Below are 22628 nucleotides of genomic sequence, written 5' to 3' on the forward strand. Positions count from 1 at the left end.
ACTTCAAAATGCTGAAGAATATAGTAAACATTTTAATTTATCATATCTAAACAAATTTCAATTTAAAAAAAAAATGAACTTCTAAAGTCAGGGGTGAGAGTGGCGAAAGCAAAAAATCTGAAAACTGAGTAATGGACTCATAATTATAGCACTTTTTATTATGTCATGAATGCACATTTTTTTATTCATTTATTGACTCTTAATTGCCTTCTGAAATGGCCTAGCAGGCCACTCAGTTCAAGGGCAACAAATGCCGGTGACTTGCACATGCCGTGAAAAATTAAAGAAACAAAAAGAATTGTAACATTCAGTATACAATTATTAAAGTTTGCATATTATAGATCAACATATTGTCATGTCCAGTGAAGATATTATGAAAACTTAAAGCTATATTTCTAAAAGTGAATACAAAAGCTGTTGGTTATAGCATACCATGTATCTTTCAGCATTTGAACTGAAAACAGAAGGGCCTGCAACCAATGTCTGATTAAATATGGACCTGAATAAAGGAATCTCACAGCCACTTGAGATTTACACATCTCATTCATAGAAAACATAGAATCATAGAAACCCTACAGTGCAGAAGGAGGCCATTCGGCCCATTAAGTCTGTACCGATAACAATCCCACCTAGGCTCTATCCCCGTCACCCCACATATTAACCCCACTAATCCCTCTAACCTACGCATCCCGGGACACTAAGGGGCAATTTAGCATGGCCAATCAACCTAACCCGCACATCTTTGGACTGCGGGAGGAAACCGAAGCACCCGGAGGAAACCCACAGACACAGGGAGAATGTGCAAACTCCACACAGACAGTGACCCAAGCTGGGAATAGAGCCCAGGTCCCTGGAGCTGTGAGGCAGCAGTGCTAACCACTGTACCACCGTGCCGCTCATTGTTTAAAGGATAGATTAAAACACTTAAAACAATGGGGTCTGCAATGCAGAGGCACCCACGAACAGCAGTGGGCCAATCAGTCCATCAAACCTGCTCCAACAACTCATCCCGTGTTTCCCCTGATCCACAGGGATATCAAAACGCAATGGACGTTAGACGAGTGTGAAGTGGATCCCATCGACCTTTCATTGTATGATGATGGCTCTTCATCCAAACACAAAGACAATAGCCATGGAGGAATGTAGTTAGGAAGCTGTTTTCTTCACTGGAAGATGATGAAACTATAACAGGAAGGTTTCAAGGAAATGGGGTGCATATTCCTCAAATAATATTGAGCCCGACAGATGTAAATCTGCCTTTCAACTAAGGCATAAACGGCTCCCAATCAGGCTTTCATATGCTAAGACTATAAACAAGTTGTGAGGCCAGGCACTTAAGATTTGTGATCATATTGCTAAGCCTGTTATTATACATGGACAGTTTTATGTATTTTTTTTCCCAGTGTGAAATGTTTTGATTTTGTTAAAGTCTTTGATGAAAGAATAACTAGACATCCTGTGTTTAAAGTACTGTTGCAATATAGAAACTAATTTGACTACAAGTCTGCAGGCCTCTTATTAGTTTTCCAATAATCTTAAAATACTTTCAAAGCTGTAGTAATAATATAATTATAAATCCTAGTATGCAAGTGCCATTAAGAGTATATTAAAGGGCCAAATTTCAAGATTAATTTAGTTTGAAATTCAGGTATTTATAAAAAATTGTAACTTGATTACAAAGTGGTTCAAGCAATTTGAAAATAAACTGTCATAGTAAATTTAGTACATGGAGCATGCAAAGGTCATAGAAGGTCATAAGCCGGCACAGACACAGGTGGCCTCTTTCTGTGCCATAAACTTTATATAATTCTAAGTACCCATAGCACCCACTACTCCTGTAGCTATTTTACGGATACTTGCACAATAACTACCTCATATTAAGAATACATCTGCTTGTGACTATGCGACGTGGCTACTGGTTCCCACAAAAATCATTAAAATACTTACTGAAAAGTCCCATCTGCTTTTTTAAAAACCCAACAATTGTTAAGGTTCAAACTGAAGATTTAAAGAATTTTTTAAAAAATATTTCAAAATGTGATAGTGTTTATCAATTGAACTTTTTTTTTTAAACTGAAGTGTTTTCCAAATGTCTGGTCTTGAATTTGATGAATAACTTTCTTCAGTTAAAAGTTAGTTTTAGAAAACCAGAATCAATCATTAAAAAATTAACATGAATTGAAAGGGAAACAAAACATGTTAAAATAATGCTTTTATCTAATATATTCAGACCTGTGACTCTGAGCCAATTTTAGATTGTGCAGTTTGAGCAGCTGACGTGTGCCGAATTTAATCAGTACCAGTCAACTGTATTGATAGGACATTTTTACTTCATCTTCTAAAAAATATCTACTCTATATTTTCATAACTATTTGTAAAAAAGCTAGGGGACATTTCAAAAACTTACCTCGTATAAATTCTACATCTAAATCTAAATGTGGGTGAATAGAGGTGTGTTTATGCATTTGCAACCACACATGCATGTGCTGAGACAGGAGCAAAGCTAATGTTTTGATGAAATGTCTGTTGTAGATTTTGTTTTGCGTTCTACAAACTTTCTGAATTGTTTCAATTAAGTGAAGGAGCAGAAGAGTGAAATAGACAAACATCAGATTTTTCACACATCACATTGTTTACATAGTGGCGACTGCAAGTAAACATTTCTTGGTTTGTTCAATGTGTTTTACACAGAAGGCTTTCCCAATCCAAATTCTTTTTTCTATTTGAAGGACACATGTTCTTGGCTGTCAATGCAATACTAAAAACGCAAGCTGTAAATTAACCACCAGTGTTGAACCTCAGTGGGCCACCGACTGACAATAGCAAGTATGATTAACACAAATTGTGAACAAATACTACCTTGTCTACGTGGAAAATTAAATCCAGCTCACAGACGTTCTCAAAACATTTGTCTAATGTTTCCACAAAAACCTGTTAAAAGAAATAATAATTTTTTTAAAGTTTTGAAGTTAGTAGCTAAAAGTAATTTCATTTCATTTGTAAAGCTAGAAGATAAAAGAACAAAACTGGATTTCATTCAATGCAAATAATCTAATAGTGTTTTATTTTTATAGACGTATTTATGAATAACAGTTAATTAGGGAGAGAGAGAGGACTTGAAAATTTATCCAGGAGCTAGTCAAGTGATTCAGTGAAAACTTAGTATGTGAATATTAAAGTGGGATTTCAAAAATATATTTTGGAGTTTCCTGCTAAAATTTATGAATGAAGTTTCAAATCACCCTTATCAAATCACTTAAGATAGCTGAAATACTGGGGAAAGGATTGTGTTACACAAAGGGCGGGATTTTCTGGCTGCGCTTGCCCACCTAAGGTCAACGGACCTTTGCATGATCCGCCCCCCGCCCGCTACAATTCCCATGGCAGGCAGGACGAGAAAATTCCCCCTCAGGTCAAAGCTATTACCGATGTAGCTCAGAGTGTTAACCAACTTCAATCCTTCTTAGGCTTACTAAATTACTATGGAAGGTTTGTCCCCAATTTGGTGACCATTTTGAAACCTTTGCATAATCTACTGTGCAGATATAAAGTAAATTAAAGTAAAGTTTATTTATTAGTCACAAGTAGGCTTACATTCACACTGCAATGAAATTACTGTGAAAATCCCCTAGATGCCACACTCCGGTGCCTGTTCGGGTACACTAAGAGAGAATTCAGCATGGCCAATGCACCTAATCTGCACATCTTTGGACTGTGGGAGGAAACCCATGCAGACACGGGGAGAATGTGCAAACTCTATACAGACAGTGACCCAAGCCAGGAATTGAACCTGGGTCCCTGGCGCTGAGAGGCAGCAGTGCCATACAAAGTCAAAGTGGTGGATCAACATGAGAAAGTGTTTGTGCAAGCGTACCATTGTGGGTCGGATCTCAAACAATGATGAGACGGAGTACAGGAAAGTGATAAAGAATCTGATGAACTGGTGCGACAACAATCAATTCTCCCTCAATGTCAAACGAAGGAGATAGTCATTGGCCTCAGAAAGTCTAGTGGAGGGCATGCCCCTGTCTACATCAATGGGGTCGAGAGCTTCAAGTTGTTAAGGTCTAGATCACCAACAACCTGTCCTTGTCCCTCCACGTGGACATTATAGTTAAGAAAGTCCACCAACACCTCCACTTTCTCAGGAGACTAAGGAAATTTGGCATGTCCACTATAACTCTCACCAACTTCTACAGATGTATAGACATTCTTTCCGGTTGTATCAGAGGTTGGTACGGCTCCTACTCTATCCAAGAAACTACACAGGGTCGCGAATGAAGCCCAGTCCATCATTCAAATCAGCCTCCCATCCATTGACTTTGTGTACACTTCCTGCTGCCTCAGAAATGTAGCCAGCATAATCAAGGACTCCACGCATCCCAGACATACTGGCCGGGATTTTACGACCTCGCTCATAAAATCCGTAAAATCCTTGCTCGTAAAATCCCGCCCAAGGCCAACGGAGAATTCCATTCTGCGGGCCTCACCCACCCCGCCGGTAAAATTCCGGCCACTCTCTTCCACCTTCTTCCGTCAGAAAAAAGATACAAAAGTCTGAGATCACGTACCAACCGACTCAAGAACAACTTCTTCTCTGCTGCCATCAGACTTTTGAATGGACCTACCTCACATTAAGTTGATCTTTCTCAATACCCTAATTATGACACTACATTCTGCACACCCTCCTTTCCTTCCCTATGTATGGTATGCTTTTTCTGCATGGTGCACAAGAAACAATACTTTTCATTGTATACCAACACATGTGACAATAATAAATCAAATCATTGCTGAAGTCAGAAGTCCTGACATATTTTGATCCAAACCAATCCCTACACAGTTAGCATTTGACACATGACCCTATGATGTTGGGGTGGTGGTATCGCACATCATGCCTTCAGGTGAAGAGAAATCTAAAGCCTTTGCATCCAGAACATTGAGTAAAGCCAAAAGCAATTATGTGCAAATCGAGAAAGAAGCCTTAGGAATTATCTTTGAAATAAAAAGGTTCTATCAATTACTGTATAGAAGAAAATTCACATTACTGACCGACCATCACCCATTAATGACAATCTTTGGACCTCATTCACAGATTCCATCACTGGCAGCAAGTAGATTGCAGAGATGGCATTGCTGCTGTCAGCACACACTTATACTATCAAATACCTTCATTACAGCCTTCATGGTAATGCAGATGGGCTTTCCCGACCACCTTTACCAACTAGTTCATCAAGAAGTAGTTCAAGCAGAAGCATTTTCTACTTCGAACAGGTAGATAATATTCCTGTCGCCTCAGGACAAGAAGTACACCTGAAGTGATCCAATATTGAGGTATTGGGCATGGTGCTTCGAAGCAAGACCTTCAGAGTAAACCCAGATTTGAAGGTTTCTCTAGTGTTACTGATGATCAAACAACAATTGTGGGCAGAATTACATTTATTAATACCACTCAAGATTAAATAACTTGTTCAAAAAGCAACAGAATCAGATCTTTTGGTGGGAAAAAAAAACCAGGGACAAGAACTTCTGGCAAGAAAAATGGATTCTTGCCACAATCAAAGCACAGACCAGACCTGTCCCCTACACCGTCCAAACCCAAGACAATGTCACCTGGAGGGGGCATGCAGATCAACTGTTGGGGGAAGAGAACCATTTCGTCCGAAGCAGAACCTGCAGAAAGTCAGATTCCAAACTTACAACCTAGACCTTCCCGAAAACCTGACACTAACAGAACCAATTGGGGAAAGCAGCATCTCAGTTGCAGATCAAGCACCGAGTCAACCTCAAGTCACAATGTCGACTCCGGATCAAACTACTGATGACATTCACATCAAGCAAAAGACACCAGAGGTTACAGCAGGTGCCAAGAAGCAGATGCCTGAGGAAAACTATAAGCTTCAAATCATCTGACCTATTGACTGTTGATGCTAATTGATTGTTCATGTTACACTTGTTTAATGTGTTGGGGATGTTTGATTTAAACCGGGAGGAAATGTTGTTATTTATAGTGATTTCTTACCAGCAGAATTGAAACTGAACAGAGCCCTTTAAGATAATGCATGCATGAAGTCACCGGTAGTGACATCATCGATCGTTAGCACAGATAACTGGGCAGAATAGGTTTGCAGCCTTCTACTGAACACACCTCCTTAATAAAGCTTTGTATTTTGTTGAACTACTGTGACCACCTAGCCTTGATCCAGCAAAGACCACAGTTGTAACCTGGTATGCTATCCCCCACACAGTGTCAATGAACTTGTAAATGCTTGCTGACACAACAGCCTTGTCCAATTCACCAAGGATTGTCAGCAGCAATCTGAGAGACATAGCTGAATAGAAGAAAATTCAACTTCTCCAAAGCTAAGCGCAATAGACGCCAATAATATAAACATTTCAGTCCCCAGTGCACTTCGGCACGGTGGCACAGTGGTTAGCACTGCTGTCTCACAGCGCCAAGGAACTGGGTTCGATTCCCAACTTGGGTCACGCTCTGTGCGAAGTTCACATGTTCTCCCCGTGTCTGCGTGGGTTTCCTCCGGGTATTTAGGACATGGGTGAGTGTCTGGGGAGGCCTAATGACTCATTTTAATGCCAATGATCAGATCACATTGTATTTGATGTCAAAAAATGGCAATGAGTACTGATGACTAATTAAAGTCTTATTCCAAATTACATTTTTTCATGGCAAATGATTACTGATTTTTTGAGTGCATTTGAATGCAAGAAGTTGTCAAAATTTTCTGGAATCAACACTATTAAGGAGATGAAGTGGAATGATGGCAGTATCCCACAGTAAAACAATTCAGCAACGAGACTTGTGGCCAACACTCGAGCATTTTAGTTATGCAAATGTTTGTACAAAAAATTCAAATCCAATTTCTGCCTTTATCAAATTATTAAAAACACATTTGGAAGGCTACAAATCAACAACTCATGTAAGCAGGCTAACTGTTCTCTCAGCTCCAATTCAAGTAACCTCAAGCAGATTACCTTAAAAATTAGCTTGCCTTTAAATCATATTTCAATTACTGCAAACATGTCTAAGCAAGTGGTACAAAAGCACAAAATGCATCTTCCAATGTCTTTTCACCTTTCTGAATTTTTTTGCAAATTCATAGTTTTTACTGCATTATTGCCTGAAATTTAGTAAAACTAAAATACAGTAAAATGAGCAAAAGCTTCTAGTGCTAACAGGCTCAGCAATGGCAATTATCAACATCCATTATGAACCTACATCAAAATTAGACAAAGCAACTGGAAAGGCTGTTTCAGAGCACCCCATGCTATGCTTGCGGCCTTTTCAAAAAAAGGGTTCTTTATAATAATCAGTTATTAATTTCTCGCCTAGAAAAAGACACAAAATTACAGAAGATATACCCAAAACCTAGGAATCAATCCAAATATTGAAGCAGCATTTAGAGATCCATGTTTCTAGAAAATAAACAATATTTGTCTGACAAAGTCATATTGTGCGCTCAAGAAAAAAAAAATGTGAATGCTTTAATACCACTACAACGTACTTGCTACTACTACTGATAACATGAATGGAGGATCAATTGAAGTATGATTCCAAGAAAAATCTACAAACATAACACAGCAACTTTCAGCTTGATAGTTTGAAATAGCCATATAACTGATGTCACACAATGTAGCTACGCTAAGTCATAAATTTACAAAGAACATAAGTAACTCCATTTATAAAGCAGACTTAAACAATTTAATTTTTTTCTACTGAAGACAGTCCATTTTTTCAAAGTGACTTGCAATTTTTCATCAAAAATCTAGTATAAATTAACTTTACAATTTGCTTTTGGCTATCTCTTTTAAAGAGAGAGAAGAAAATGGTCAGGAACATAACATAGAAAACCAAAGCAGGATTAGACCACAGCCTGTGAGGCCTGCTCCATCATTCAGTAGTCACAGTTGATCTGTAGCTTCAACTGCAGTTTCTTGTCTGCTCCCCATATCCCCCTATTTCCTAAGACTCCAAAAATCCATCTGTCTCAGTCTTAAATATATTGAGTAATGCAGCATGCACACCCCACAAGGGTAGAGAATTCCATAAACCTACAACCCCCCCACTTTGAGTGAAGAAATTTCTCCTCACCTTACTCCTAAATGATTAGCCCAGCGAGGTTAAAGTGGAGAAAGAGAAAGAGCATGCAAAAGTAAGAAAGAGAAAAAAAATAGATATAGCACTTCACACATCCTCAGGATTGCCAAAGCACTTCACAAACAGCCATAGTTGTTATGTTGGCAAACAAAAATCCAGTTAATCTGAATTTTTGGTTACTTTTTTTTCAAAATTGAGGTTCAAATGTGGGTCAGGACACAAGAAGAACACTCTGACCTGTTTTGAATAGCGGATATGCCTAATCTGAAAGACAGCACCTCCTAAACTGTAGCACTATCCCCAAGTAATCAGCAGGCTATGTTCTCAAGTCCTGAAGTCAGGATTGAACTCACAATCTTCCCAAAAGAGTGAGTGCTACCAATTGAGTCAACTTGGGCCTCACAATAACTTGGGATTTCCCAAAATTTGAACTGGAAACCTAATTTATTATGGGACTATTCTCTTTTTTTGCATGAACAGTAACACAGGTTTCAGTTTGGCAAGATACATTAGCACAATGGATGGTATAACTAACATCGTCATTACTCTTAATAATGGTTGTGCTGTTAAACCATTGATCATTTGTGAACCAAAGGCAGTTTCAAATAAACAAAGTTTCTTTTGATTGTACAATTGAAATTATTACACAAACTAATATTAATGTTGCATTGCACATTAATTGAAGTAACCTACCCAGTAATTACATGATAGCAAAACAAGGCTTGCAGGCACCATTTCACAAATGGGTAACGTAGATGGCAAAATACAAAGCAATGGAAACCCATGACCATTTGAAATCTGATTTGAGGCTGGGTTATTCTCTTTAATTCACCAAATATGATTTGGAATACATGCAATATTGTATATTATTTTAAGTTGTGGTTTATTTTTGATGGAATTATTTTCCACGTGGTCTGGAGAGATCTGGATCACAGATGCATCAACTCTGACTTGGGATCTGAACAGCATGGGATTGTGTGACAGGATCTGCTGTATTAGGAGGTTATATTTGGCAGTAGGTTACAGGCTGTGACATGAAGCAGTGCACATTGCCCCAAACAAGCTGTCAATCCCACACACACTAAGAGGAATACACCAGATAAGGAAAGGGTCACTGGAGAGGAAAGAAAATGAAGTTACAAAACCTTAAACACCATATATACAAGTTTTCTTTTGAGTCCATTATTCAAAGTTAGAAAGGTTTTAACTTTTATAAATGACAAATACTGTTCAGTGAAACAGTGTTCAATGAAAATTCACATACGAGGAATGAAACCAAAAGCTGCCCACCTTCCTTTAAGGTTGGCTCTTGCTCAATAACCCAGAACGTTACCTGGTATATTACTCGAGGGACTACTCTGACAATTACATTCTATAATAGGATCAGAGTTCATGGATTTTGTCCCCTCTTTCGAATGAGAAGGTACCTGGCTTCCATTCCATTACTCCAAAAATTTAACTAAACTGCCATAAAGCACATCGCGAAGAATGTTCATTTCATCCCACTTCTCCTGGTACAATTATAAATGGTATCTTACAGAATAGGTGCAGATCAGTAGAAGCAGTCCCTTCAACCCATTGTGGCTGTACTGCTCACCGAAGCAGCAATCCACCTCGTGTCGCTCCCCCGCCTCTCCATGTAGCCCTGCACATTCCCTTTTTAAATAATACAAACTTATTTTTAAAAATTAAAAGATTTTAAACAACTGCTCATCAACATTAGTGAAATTATTGAGATTTACAGCAGCTGTTTTAGTTTATAGCACCCCTTGTTGGAGTTACTATGAAACTACGAAACTGTAAATCAAAGCAAAGTCAATTGGAACAATAATGCATATAAATCCATATAGTTATTATAGTTGTTTGATAGAGATTCTCCTGTCTATACTATACTATGGATAAAGAAGTTTAAAAAACACTAAACAAAAAACTTTGATCTATTATCTGAACTCCAAGATCACATTTTCTTAAAAGCACTGGATAATATCTAATTAATATGGAGAACTTGGAACAGTTTCTAACACTAGTAAAGAGCTGTCAGTGAGTCCCATGTTATGATGACATCCACAACAAATTTAGCTATCAAACTATCATTACCATAAGTTTATCAAAAAAATATTGTGTTTTTGATTACTCCATTACCAGATTAGGACATTCACACATTTTCCCTTGTGAAGTCACCTGATTGGCTGCGGTGGTGTGTGTGTGTGTGTGTGTGTGGGGGGGGGGGGGGGGGGGAGGGGGGAGATAATTGAAAATGAAGCCTATGCTCTTATCAGTTTTACAATATTAAATGTATTTACAGTTTTCAATGTTATAGTCAACAGATTTAATTTCTCAGATCTCAAGTGGTATAAGTGGTCTCAGACTCAAGAGTAGTAAGGAATCATTCAAAACAGGCCTCAGCTCCTGGAAGTTTGCCATTTCACAACGGAGGGCAGAATTCCAAGCATATCACTCAACACCAGGCTCCAAGTGGCCATGTGCAGATGGTCTCCCCACCCCCACAATACAACAGTTAACAGTGCTCATACTTTAAATGGTTTTGAACAAAATGTTCCAACAAAATGTTCTACTGACACCAAATATTCAGCTTATATGTTATTACTATTTGAAGTCTGTGCGTTATGCAGCCATAGCACTCACTGGATAAAATGACATTCAGCCATACCTCTACTTTCCTTTCCTGCATGTATTTATACCTAATACACACACAGGACCTTTGAAGATTTTATCCATGGAAGATTTAGCCATGATTGCATCTGTGTGGCATTTCCCACAACATCTATAAATATGTCAGATTAAAACCAATGCATTTCATGACAATTACTGTCTCATCATCAGATGACACACATACTGGAAATTGGATTGGACCTGTGGAAGCTTATTTTATTCCCATTAAGCCTACATTTTTAAAGTACAGCAGCAGTCTGCAGTGCAAGCTTTCAAAGCTGTATGTTATGGGCTTGTGCCCATAGATTTGTGCACTGAGAGTTCTTGGTTTTGGCTCAGTTGTCATCACAAAACATCAAGTAGAGAGAGCATTAATTTACTTTCAAAGTGCTACAGAACCCAAAATGATTTCTTAAAAAAGGAAAGAAATGAAGGCTTAAATTTAAGACATTAAACATAAATCATAATGTGGTCCCAAAAAGAAAGGATTCTGCAAAATTAATACCAATTAAAATCAGGAACATTAAGTTTGATTTTTTCTTAGGTCATAAAAATGACTTGCTGCAATCAATTATTGCAGTACTTGTTTTATGAACCACTGCAAAATGTGCAGTTAATTTAGTAAGAGTACTGTTAACTTTCTGCAAGTTAACTTGTGCCTGATTCCGGTAAAGCATTAGCTCAAAGCATTATGTATCAGAATATTTCAGTTTTCAGGCAATCAACCTCTTGTGGAGGGAGTGATATGCCATCTTACAAAGGGTGAATTCATTATTAATCCTTAGATTGCTGCCACTTACAAGAAACCCACCTCCTTAAGCCAAGTTTTTCTGCTCACATTTCCAAGGTGCGCATGGTTACGCAGTAACAAACTCAATTGGAAAGAAAAGACAACATTTATATAGCATTTAATCATATCTTACCAAAGCACTTCATGTATAGTTGCTATAATTGTATAGCTTTCATTCTGTGTACAGCAATAATGGTGTTGGTCATCGGGGGAAAATATCGGCCAAGGCGATAAATTACATGAACTTGGAAATGTGTAATGGATGTAACCTATGCAACTCCCAATATCCTCAAATAGTCCCCTTATAGTTCTATAATGCCATTTTCTTTAGTTTTCAATTGGAAATGTTTTCATTAATGTGCAGAAACCTTCTTTGCATTTGCTCTGTAGAAAGAGTAAGAGAATTCATCCTTTCTCACTTCGATTTTAGTTTTATCTCTATTCTATACTTTCTATTTACCTCACTACCTCAGCCTCTGAAGTTTAATTGCTCATTTTGAAAGTGCAATCCATTTTATGGAATTGGTTTCTTATTAAATAAAATCCACCTTCAAAGGGCCAGCTTCTCAGGCCAATCAATTTAAAATTGTTAATGTCACATCTTGAGAACTATTAACCTTCTGATGCCTAACCATGAAAGCAACTACACTAGTAGGGTGGCACAGTGGTTAGCACTGCTGCCTCACAACACCAGGCATCTGAGTTTGATTCCCGGCATGGGTTACTGTCTGTGCGGAGTCTGCACGTTCTCCCCATGTCTGGGTGTGTTTCCTCCAGGTGCTCCAGTTTCCTCCCACAGTCCAAAAGACATGCTGGTTAGGTGCATTGGCCATGCTAAATTCTCCCTCAGTGTACCCGAACAGGCACTGGAGTGTGGTGACTAGGGGATTTTCACAGGAACTGCATTGCGCTGTTAACGTAAGCCTACTTGTGACACTAATAACTACATTTTAAAACTTTAAACTAGTGATAGAAGAGTTTTTCTTTAGTGACCCTGGCAACCTGGGATCATCCCAACAAAGCAGCTTAGGGAGCACTCCTAACAATATTAGAATACCTGAAATTAAAATGGGCTGATATATCATTTAACTCAGATCAGTTAAAAGCTAGAACTATGTTGCTGTGCTGTCTGGCACCATGCCAGACTGGTGCTGTGCATGGATTCCCAGGACAGAGGGAGCTCTAATCAAGGGCTATAGTTAGAGCGTGGTGATGAAGTGATATAGAATTTACTGAAAGGATTTCCATTTACAAGGTGCCAATGTTATCAGTCCAGATCTGTCATATACCCGCCTACTATTCAGATTGAAGTTTCAGATTTCCTCCCATTCTAATATTTTACTTTTTCATTACCATCTTAGAATACTTGCTAATCTTCATCAGCCTAGTTGCCCCCCCACCCCCCCTCCTCCCCCACCTCTCAATTGTGATGACCATATGCTTTGGGAATAAACTTATATTTTATGTTTGGGTAATGGTCTTCGGGAGGGTTTAAACTAATTCAGCAGGGGGGTGGGTACCTGAATTGTAGCTCCGGTGTGCAGGAGGTTGAGAGTAGTGAGGTCATGGATGAGGTTTCAGAGTCGCAGGAGTGTACTGGCAGGCAGGAAGGTGGTTTGAAGTGTGTATACTGCAACACCAGGAGCATCCGGAATAAGGTGGGTGAACTTGCAGCATGGGTTGGTACCTGGGATTTCGATGTTGTGGCCATCTCGGAGACATGGATAGAGCAGGGACAGGAATGGTTGTTGCAGGTTCCAGGGTTTAGATGTTTCAGTAAGTGCAGGGAAGGTGGTAAAAGAGGGGGAAGTGTGGCATTGTTAGTCAAGGACAGTATTACGGTGGCAGAAAGGACTTTTGATGAGGACTCGTCTACTGAGGTAGTTTGGCTGAGGTTAGAAACAGGAAAGGAGAGGTCACCTGTTGGGAGTTTTTTATAGACCTCCGAAAAGTTCCAGAGATGTAGAGGAAAGGATTGCAAAGATGATTCTGGATAGGAGCGAAAGTAACAGGGTAGTTGTACTGGGGGACTTTAACTTTACAAATATTGACTGGAAAAGCTACAGTTCGAGTACTTTAGAGGGATCGGTTTTTGTCCAATGTGTGCAGGAAGGCTTCCTGACGCAGTATGTAGATAGACCAACAAGAGGCGAGGCCACATTGGATTTGGTACTGGGTAATGAACCAGGCCAGGTGTTAGATTTGGAGGTAGGTGAGCACTTTGGTGACAGTGACCACAATTCTATTACGTTTACCTTAGCTATGGAAAAGGATAGGTATATACCAAAGGCAAGAGTTATAGCTGGGGGAAAGGAAATTATGATGCAATTAGGCGGGATTTAGCTGGCATAGGTTGGGGAAGGAAACTGCAGGGGATGGGCACAATTGAAATGTGGAACTTGTTCAAGGAACAGCTGCTATGCGTCCTTGATAAATATGTACCTGTCAGGCAGGGAGGAAGCAGACGTGTGAGGGAACCGTGGTTTACTAAGGAGGTTGAATCTCTTGTGAAGAGGAAGAAGGAGACTTATGTTAAGATGAGACGTGAAGGCTCAGTTAGGGAGCTTGAGAGTTACAAGTTAACCAGGAAGGACCTAAAGAAAGAGTTAAGAAGAGCCAGGAGGGGACATGAGAAGTCTTTGGCAGGTAGGATCAAGGAAAACCCTAAAGCTTTCTATAGGTATGTCAGGAGTAAAAGAATGACTAGGGTAAGATTAGGGCCAGTCAAGGACAGGAGTGGGAAGTTCTGCGTGGAGTCTGAAGAGATAGGAGAGGCACTAAATGAATATTTTTCGTCAGTATTCACACTGGAGAGGGACAGTGTCGAGGGGAGTACTGAGATGCAGGCTGTTGGACTGGATGGGATTGAAGTTCATAAGGAGGAGGTGTTAGCAATTCTGGAAAGGGTAAAAATAGATAAGTCCCCTGGGCCGGATGGGATTTATCCTAGGATTCTCTGGGAGGCTAGAGAGGAGATTGCAGAGCCTTTGGCTTTGATCTTTGTGTCGTCATTGTCTCCTGGAACTGTAAGAAGTTTAACAACACCAGGTTAAAGTCCAACAGGTTTATTTGGTAGCAAAAGCCACACAAGCTTTCGGAGCTCTAAGCCCCTTCTTCAGGTGAGTGGGAATTCTGTTCACAAACAGAGCTTATAAAGACACAGACTCAATTTACATGAATAATGGTTGGAATGCAAATACTTACAACTAATCAAGTCTTTAAGAAACGAAACAATGTGAGTGGAGAGAGCATCAAGACAGGCTAAAAAGATGTGTATTGTCTCCAGACAAGACAGCCAGTGAAACTCTGCAGGTCCACGCAACTGTGGGAGTTACAAATAGTGTGACATGAACCCAATATCCCGGTTGAGGCCGTCCTCGTGTGTGCGGAACTTGGCTATCAGTTTCTGCTCAGCGACTCTGCGCTGTCGTGTGTCGCGAAGGCCGCCTTGGAGAACGCTTACCCGAATATCAGAGGCCGAATGCCCGTGACCGCTGAAGTGCTCCCCAACAGGAAGAGAACAGTCTTGCCTGGTGATTGTCGAGCGGTGTTCATTCATCCGTTGTCGCAGCGTCTGCATAGTTTCCCCAATGTACCATGCCTCGGGACATCCTTTCTTGCAGCGTATCAGGTAGACAACGTTGGCCGAATTGCAAGAGTATGTACCGTGTACCTGGTGGATGGTGTTCTCACGTGAGATGATGGCATCTGTGTCGATGATCCGGCACGTCTTGCAGAGGTTGCTGTGGCAGGGTTGTGTGGTGTCATGGTCACTGTTCTCCTGAAGGCTGGGTAGTTTGCTGCGGACAATGGTCTGTTTGAGGTTGTGCGGTTGTTTGAAGGCAAGAAGCGGGTGTGTGGGGATGGCCTTGGCGAGATGTTCGTCTTCATCAATGATATGTTGAAGGCTCCGGAGGAGATGCCGTAGCTTCTCCGCTCCGGGGAAGTACTGGACAACGAAGGGTACTCTGTCCACTGTGTCCCGTGTTTGTCTTCTGAGGAGGTCGGTGCGATTTTTCGCTGTGGCGCGTTGGAACTGTTGATCAATGAGTCTAGCGCCATATCCTGTTCTTATGAGGGCATCTTTCAGCGTCTGGAGGTGTCTGTTGCGATCCTCCTCATCCGAGCAGATCCTGTGTATACGGAGGGCTTGTCCGTAGGGGATGGCTTCTTTAACGTGTTTCGGGTGGAAGCTGGAGAAGTGGAGCATCGTGAGGTTATCCGTGGGCTTGCGGTACAGTGAGGTGCTGAGGTGACCGTCCTTAATGGAGATGCGTGTGTCCAAGAATGCAACCGATTCCGGAGAGTAGTCTATGGTGAGCCTGATGGTGGGATGGAACTTGTTGATGTCATCATAGAGTTGTTTCAGTGATTGTTCACCATGAGTCCAAAGGAAGAAAATGTCATCGATGTATCTAGTGTATAGCTTCGGTTGAAGGTCCCGTGCGGTGAAGAAGTCTTGTTCGAACCTGTGCATGAAGATGTTGGCATATTGAGGTGCACATGGAGCAGTTGAACCAGGAGCGCACACATGGAGCAGTTGAACCAGGAGCGCTCCTCGTCACAATGGATGTCTCGGCACTCTACACCAGCATCCCCCATGACGATGGCATTGCTGCAACGGCCTCAGTGCTCAGCGCCAACAACTGCCAGTTTCCAGATGCAATTTTACATCTCATCCGCTTCATCCTGGACCACAATATCTTCACCTTCAACAACCAGTTCTTCATCCAGACACACGGAACAGCCATGGGGACCAAATTCGCACCTCAGTATGCCAACTTCTTACTGTGCTTACCCCAGTCCAACGCCGGCATCTCCACATCATGATAGATATAGGACAGATGTTAGAGGTAGGTTCTTTACTCAGAGAGTAGTAAGGGCGTGGAATGCCCTGCCTGCAGCAGTAGTGGACTCGTCAACATTAAGAGCATTCAAATGGTTATTGGATAAACATATGGATGACATTGGAATACCGTAGGTTAGGTGGGCTTTAGATTGGTTTCACTGGTCGGCACAACATCGAGGGCCGAAGGGCCTGTACTGCGCTGTAATGTTCTATGTTCTTTGGTCCCTTCAAGAACTAGGTTTTTCTGAAAGTTGATCTCTCGGAAAAAGCAAGTCACTCCTCTCATGTGATCAAACTACCTGACAGATAAACAATTGGGGAGGGATGGAGAGAGAGAGAGGTAATAGATTCCTATGGATGGCTCTCTTTCAAACAGTTGGAACAAGCTAACTGCAGCTTTTTAAACACAGAGGTCAGTTGATATTCTTTGGGCTGACTAAAAGGATTTAACCTTTGATAACTGAAGGACTTATAATATCGATAACAAATGAAACATTGTCTTTAGTATTCATGTTCTTCGACTTTTAATAAAATTTTGTTTAAAACAATAAACCTTGTGGTTTCATTCTTTTCATAAATATCTAGGTTTGCAGATTCCCAAAACAAAAAATAAAAATGTTACTGGTCTCTGATATAACCACAATTAATTAATTTCTGATGCGTTGCTTGCAGGATATTCCATGTGTTTATTTTACCTTTCCCATTTCTAAAGCAAGTCACACTGAGCAATATATTCAACCATTCACTTAGCACTTTATTTTTGAAGAACCAGTCACGCCATTTTCAAAAATAAAAAGTACAGAATCAAGATTTAAGGTAGCCTGATCAGTCCATTAAAATGTTGAAGTAACTTAAATCCAGCATCCCCTTCCTATAGCAACAGACAACATAAGGTAAGCAATGATTCCACAGACGTTTTTGTTAGAGCTGCTCATACTTAAATTAGTTACGTGACAGTTCTGACCTTGGGAATTCAGCTAAGAATTGAAGCTTGTTGATAACAGCAAATTACGATGCAAATTGTTACAAACGTGTATGTCTGTAGAATGACAGATTAGGCCAGGAAGAATAGGTGGCAGTTCAATGTAAGAGAGAAATCTGAAACAAGAAGTTTCAGCAGCAAGTTTAGACGAAATAAATAATCTTAAAATTGTAAGATTCTAAATGGTGTAGGAAAGCCTTCCTGTGCAGAGACATGGCTATTGGTGCACAAATGTAAGAACATAAAGAAGGCTAACGCAACCCTTGATTTTGCATTAATAAACTATAATACAAAAACAGGAATTAATATTGAACTCGGACAAAACGCGCATTCAACTGCAATTGGAGCATTGTGTACAGTTTTGGGTGTCTCATAAAAAAGTACAGTGTAAATTGACTGGATGTTGCGAGAGAGCAAATATTTCAATTATAAGGGCATACTTTAGTAGTTATGGGTTTTCTCAAGAGAGTGGATAACATTGGAGGATAAGCCAAATGAGCTGTTCAAGAGTAGAGTGGGTTTTAATAGAGTTAATAGTGATAGCTTGTATTCATTGATCTGCAAGATAGTGATGACAATTGGAAAGAATTAAAGGAGATTGCATAAATAAATTGATTGTGGTTAAAATGTGGAATTCTATACCATAAATTGCCATTGAAATACCGTCAATATTTTTTAAAAAAGAGAATTAAATAAGTTTTAAAGTTAAAGTTTATTTATTAGTCACAAGGAAGGCTTACATTAACACTGCAATTAAGTTACTGTGAAATTCCCCTGGCTGTCACACTCCGGCGCCTGTTTGGGTCAATGCACCTAACCAGCACAACTTTCAGACTGTGGGAGGAAACCGGAGCACCTGGAGGAAACCCATGCAGGCACGGGGAGAACGTGCAAACTCCACACAGACAGTGACCCAAGCCGGGAATCGAACCCGGGTCCTTGGCGCTATGAGGCAACAGTGCTAACCATGCAGCTGTGCCACCATGCCGCCCCTAAGAGGGGATAACTGATAAAGGAATAAACTGGGGAAATAAAATTGGATCATGCAAAGCAAAACGTCAGTGCAAACTTGTAGCCAAATTACCCATTTATACTGTAGCATTCCATGACTCATGATCATTATAGTCACATTAAGTCCAACATTGGTGGGATGATCCTTACACATGTCCAGCATGAAATGGTTTGGTTAGTTTAGGCCTAGACCGCAGTGAGTGTTTGACTAATGACCATTGAGTAAAATACACAAGTTGTCTACAATTGGCACGTGATCACTGGTGTGGGAAAGAAAGAAAGAACCGCACTGTTCTGCAGTGAAGCAAAACAGGCTGCCTTTGGGAGATTAAGGCATGTTGTTGAGGCAAAACCCCAAATCCTACTCTGGCAGTCTCATGCTCGGATGCTTTGGGAGCATTCATTGCTGATGTTAGCTGGCTAAAATGGAAACTGTTTTCAATTTCTAGTACTGGCATTTTTCACTGTCATTTGAGCGGGTGTGCTGAATAGGGTGGTCAACCGAAAAAAAATGCATTGGGATGCATCACGATATCTCACATCCGTTGCTGACTCCGCCAACGTTTGAGAGAATGGGAGGAGAGCAGGGGCAGGAGTGGGTAAGTCAAGTCATCCTCACCATTAACTTGGTGCATTTAGTCAGCTCCTCAAGAGCTCGCATTCCCAGCTCACATTTCCTGGTATCCTACCTCCATTCTAAACATCCCCAGCCCCTAATTGGTAGTCACTCCAGACCCGTTCTCAATTAATCACTCACCTCCATCAAAATCTGAACCTTTTGTCTACTCCCAGTTGGGGCAGACAACTCAGAAATTAACAAGTCTCCAAAATCCTGTCTCCCCAGCCAAAATTTGGCCCTTTGGTTCTGTAATCTTGAACTACACTATTAAAATTGTTTTTTTGAAAAACTTAATTCATGGAAGTTGGGTGTCAGTGGCAAAGCCAGTATTTATTGCCCAACATTAATTGCCCTTGTGTGCTACTTGGATGGGTACTTGTAGATGGCAGTATTCCCATGTGCCTCGGCGTTTTGCAAGGATCTTCGGATGGATGTCCAATTGGAATCAACCCAATTCACCAGTAATTTGTTTTAACTCTCAGGTTCGAACAATACTTCAGACCCACAGGGCAAGACAAGAAAGTGAATTCAAAAAAGTGAATTTAAAGAAGTTTTATTTAAAGTGAAATATAAACAGAGTTGTAATTAATACAGATTTATGAAGTTATAATACAGAATTAGTTAAGTAAAAATGTGTAAGACTAATACATTCATACCATTAAACATTTTCCATTTCAATGCACAGTGCATGTGTCTGTAATTAAAATGTTTCACCAATCTTTTTCTACACCAGATTAATTTTTAAAACAGCCCAAAAAAGGAACATAACTGTACTTATCACACCCAACGCAGACCTTCACAACTTGATGAATTCATCAGATCCACAAAAGTGCATATTCCCTTCCTTCTCTCAATAAGTATCTTTTAGTCAGGATGGGTTTTTTAGTTGATCCTCCTTCTTCATGTTCTAATTGTGCTTTATCACTCTTTGATTGGCAGACATATTCTTTAATTTATCTTAATTGATCTTGACCTTAAATCTCGATAACAGAATGAACAATCTGATTTCAAACACACCCCTTTATGCAATTTGTATGAACTTTTAGTTTTGTTCTAATCTGATTTTATTACATTCTTTGCAGCCATTTTGTACCTGCTTTCTAACCTAACAAAGAAAGGCACAAAAAAATCCTTTAGAACATACCTAGTCTTAAGTTGCGCAATCTTAAAATCCAATCCCGTTATAAAACTAATTAGCTAACAGTTCCTTCATTATAAAGGAACTGAGGCTCACCTTACTTTATTGTTCCTGGGTTGAAAGTTCTCCTTATCGGTTGTCGTCATGGCTACGCACATTGGCAAACAAGGTCACTTGTCGTAATGTATCTGAATTTTATTTTATCATCAGGTCATTAAACTTAAATATAAGAAGCTGTTTACTTAAAAAGGTAGTATTCCTAAAGTGAGAAGTGGGAATGTACAGTGCCAGCTCGGCTGATTAGGGTTAATTAATTGCCACCAAAGTACAGTTCTTTCAGTTAATCTCATGTTGTTATACATAGTTATACATTATATTATACATGGAAGTTATGATGAATTTAAGAGAAATTTGTGGTCTTTCAAAATTGCAGCATCATGCAAATTTTAAAAAGATGACTCAAATATTTTTTTATCATCAAGCATTTTAAAATAACTATTGAGTTATCTAAATACTATGTTAAGATCACACTCACAGTCAATATAACAATTTATTTTAAAAATTGCTGTCAAGAAACCATGAGCAGAATTCTCCCATTTCAGGACTAAGTCTGTGCTGGGGGCAGGAATGTGGAGTGTTTCCCACTGCAGAGGCCGACGGGAAAACGCACCAAATCTTCTGGCACCAGCTTAATTAATTATGCATCTGGGTATTTTGCACCCTATTCCATGACAGGGCAGGCCTGACTGCACATAATATATCATCTATTCCGGGCGCAGAAAGTGGCGTGGTCAACCCTTTACACCCAGTCTGAGCCCACCCAACCTCCAACCAAATGTGAAAAATGTAATAGATGCAATGACCTGGAATTGTGGGCAATTTGTTATCAAACTGCCAAGCCTCTGAAACGGATCACAACTTCAGGATTTAATGTGAGCAAAGAATATGTCCCTCCTGAAGTTACGGTGTCATTGATTGTTCCACCACAAGGCGGCACTATGGATGCCCCACCACCCCACTCCAGATCAGTGAAATCACTTGATGCGGCATCAATGTCCCTATTCGACTCTCAAATCACTTAGGAACACATTTAAAATGTTACACCTTGCTTAATCAGGTGTCACTGAGTTTAAATAGCGATGAGTAATAACTATTGAACAGTGGATTTGGCCCCAAAATAAAAATGCTATACTTGTGGAATGTTCTCAAATGTCTCCAGAAAAGATTTTCATGATAGCTAGGTAGTCATCTGCATGCCCCAATTTTTATTTTGCTCATGTAATTTTTCTTTTTTTTAAAAAGTGATCTGATTTTAGTGTCTTTCATTTCCTAATTGACTGTCTGTCAAAGTTTTCTAATATGTGATTGGCTGCTAGGATAGCTTGATGCAGATCCACTTTGGAAATCCTCACTAAAAAACACTATAATCCACTGCATGTTGAGAGGACGTACAGTTCTCACTGCAGATCACTAGCCTTTCTTTGAGGAAAGCAGCAAACACTGCTAATCTCAAACTCCAGGCCAACATTTTAGTTTAAACACTAGTTGACCTATGATGCCTCCAAGGAGAATATATACATGGCACCTAATGCAAGCCATTAATCCCCAACTATTTCTTCTATTAGCATTTGGTGTCTAGAAAATAGTGGAGTGAGTGCAACATTTGCTCAATCCTAACAAAAGGTGTTCCAGTGTGTGCTGTTCGTCAAGGATACAAGAAGCATGACGATCAGAGTTGCTTTGCACTTGCGGAAGCTTTGTCATGAGCAGATTTTGCCAAATTCTCAGTATATTGGGTATGCACCCTTTTGATTGTGGAATAGTGCATGGAGATACTCGTTAAATATAAAGCAGCTTTAAGAAAAACACAGATGCTAGGGCTGGTTGTGTGGAGTTACTATAATCCAAAATTCATATCACAGGATGTCTTCCAAGACATTGGTTTAAACCTACCAAGAAAACTTGTGAAATTTAATTAAAATCAATCTCAAAATCCATGGGGAGAGGCTCTGTAGCCTTCCCTCAGTTTTTTTCATGGTGGCAGGAGGTGACGTGCCACTCGCAGGTGGCTGGATCCTCTGGTCCCGCTGTTGTCAAGGGGGTTTCCCATTGAAGCCACCCTACACCGCTGGGAAAACCATGTCACGGAATGCACCACCAGCATGAACGGCCGGAAAATTCCAGCCATGGTCTTCTACAAGAAACACTTATTGCACTCTCATGGAAACTGTTAGTCCTACATGTTATGGCCTTTTCAGTCAAATGCTATATGTGGGCTTGCAAGTCAATCATTACAAATTTCAAAAAAGGAAAACATCAGATGGAGTTATCAGCAATACCCAAGCAGAATATCAAGATGCGACATTGGCGTTAAGTCAACTACAGCAGCCTCCTCAGACTAACGTTTGAGGGCTACTGACCAAGTTAGGAGAACAGTTCTACGAACAGTGAAA

General features: G+C 40.1%; 1 protein-coding gene across 2 annotated transcripts in view; it reads right to left on the reverse strand.

Moving 5' to 3' along the window:
- The window catches only part of ap3s1 (adaptor related protein complex 3 subunit sigma 1), a 58396-nt gene that overhangs the window by 20729 nt on the left and 15039 nt on the right, over positions 1–22628 (reverse strand). For both annotated transcript variants that reach the window (XM_078214629.1, XM_078214631.1), the window contains exon 4: positions 2860–2931. In XM_078214629.1, the coding sequence (XP_078070755.1) occupies positions 2860–2931 (72 nt within the window). The remainder of the gene's footprint in view (positions 1–2859; positions 2932–22628) is intronic.

Source organism: Mustelus asterias, chromosome 6 (genome assembly GCF_964213995.1).
Source record: "Mustelus asterias chromosome 6, sMusAst1.hap1.1, whole genome shotgun sequence".
NCBI classification, from domain to species: Eukaryota; Metazoa; Chordata; class Chondrichthyes; order Carcharhiniformes; family Triakidae; genus Mustelus; species Mustelus asterias.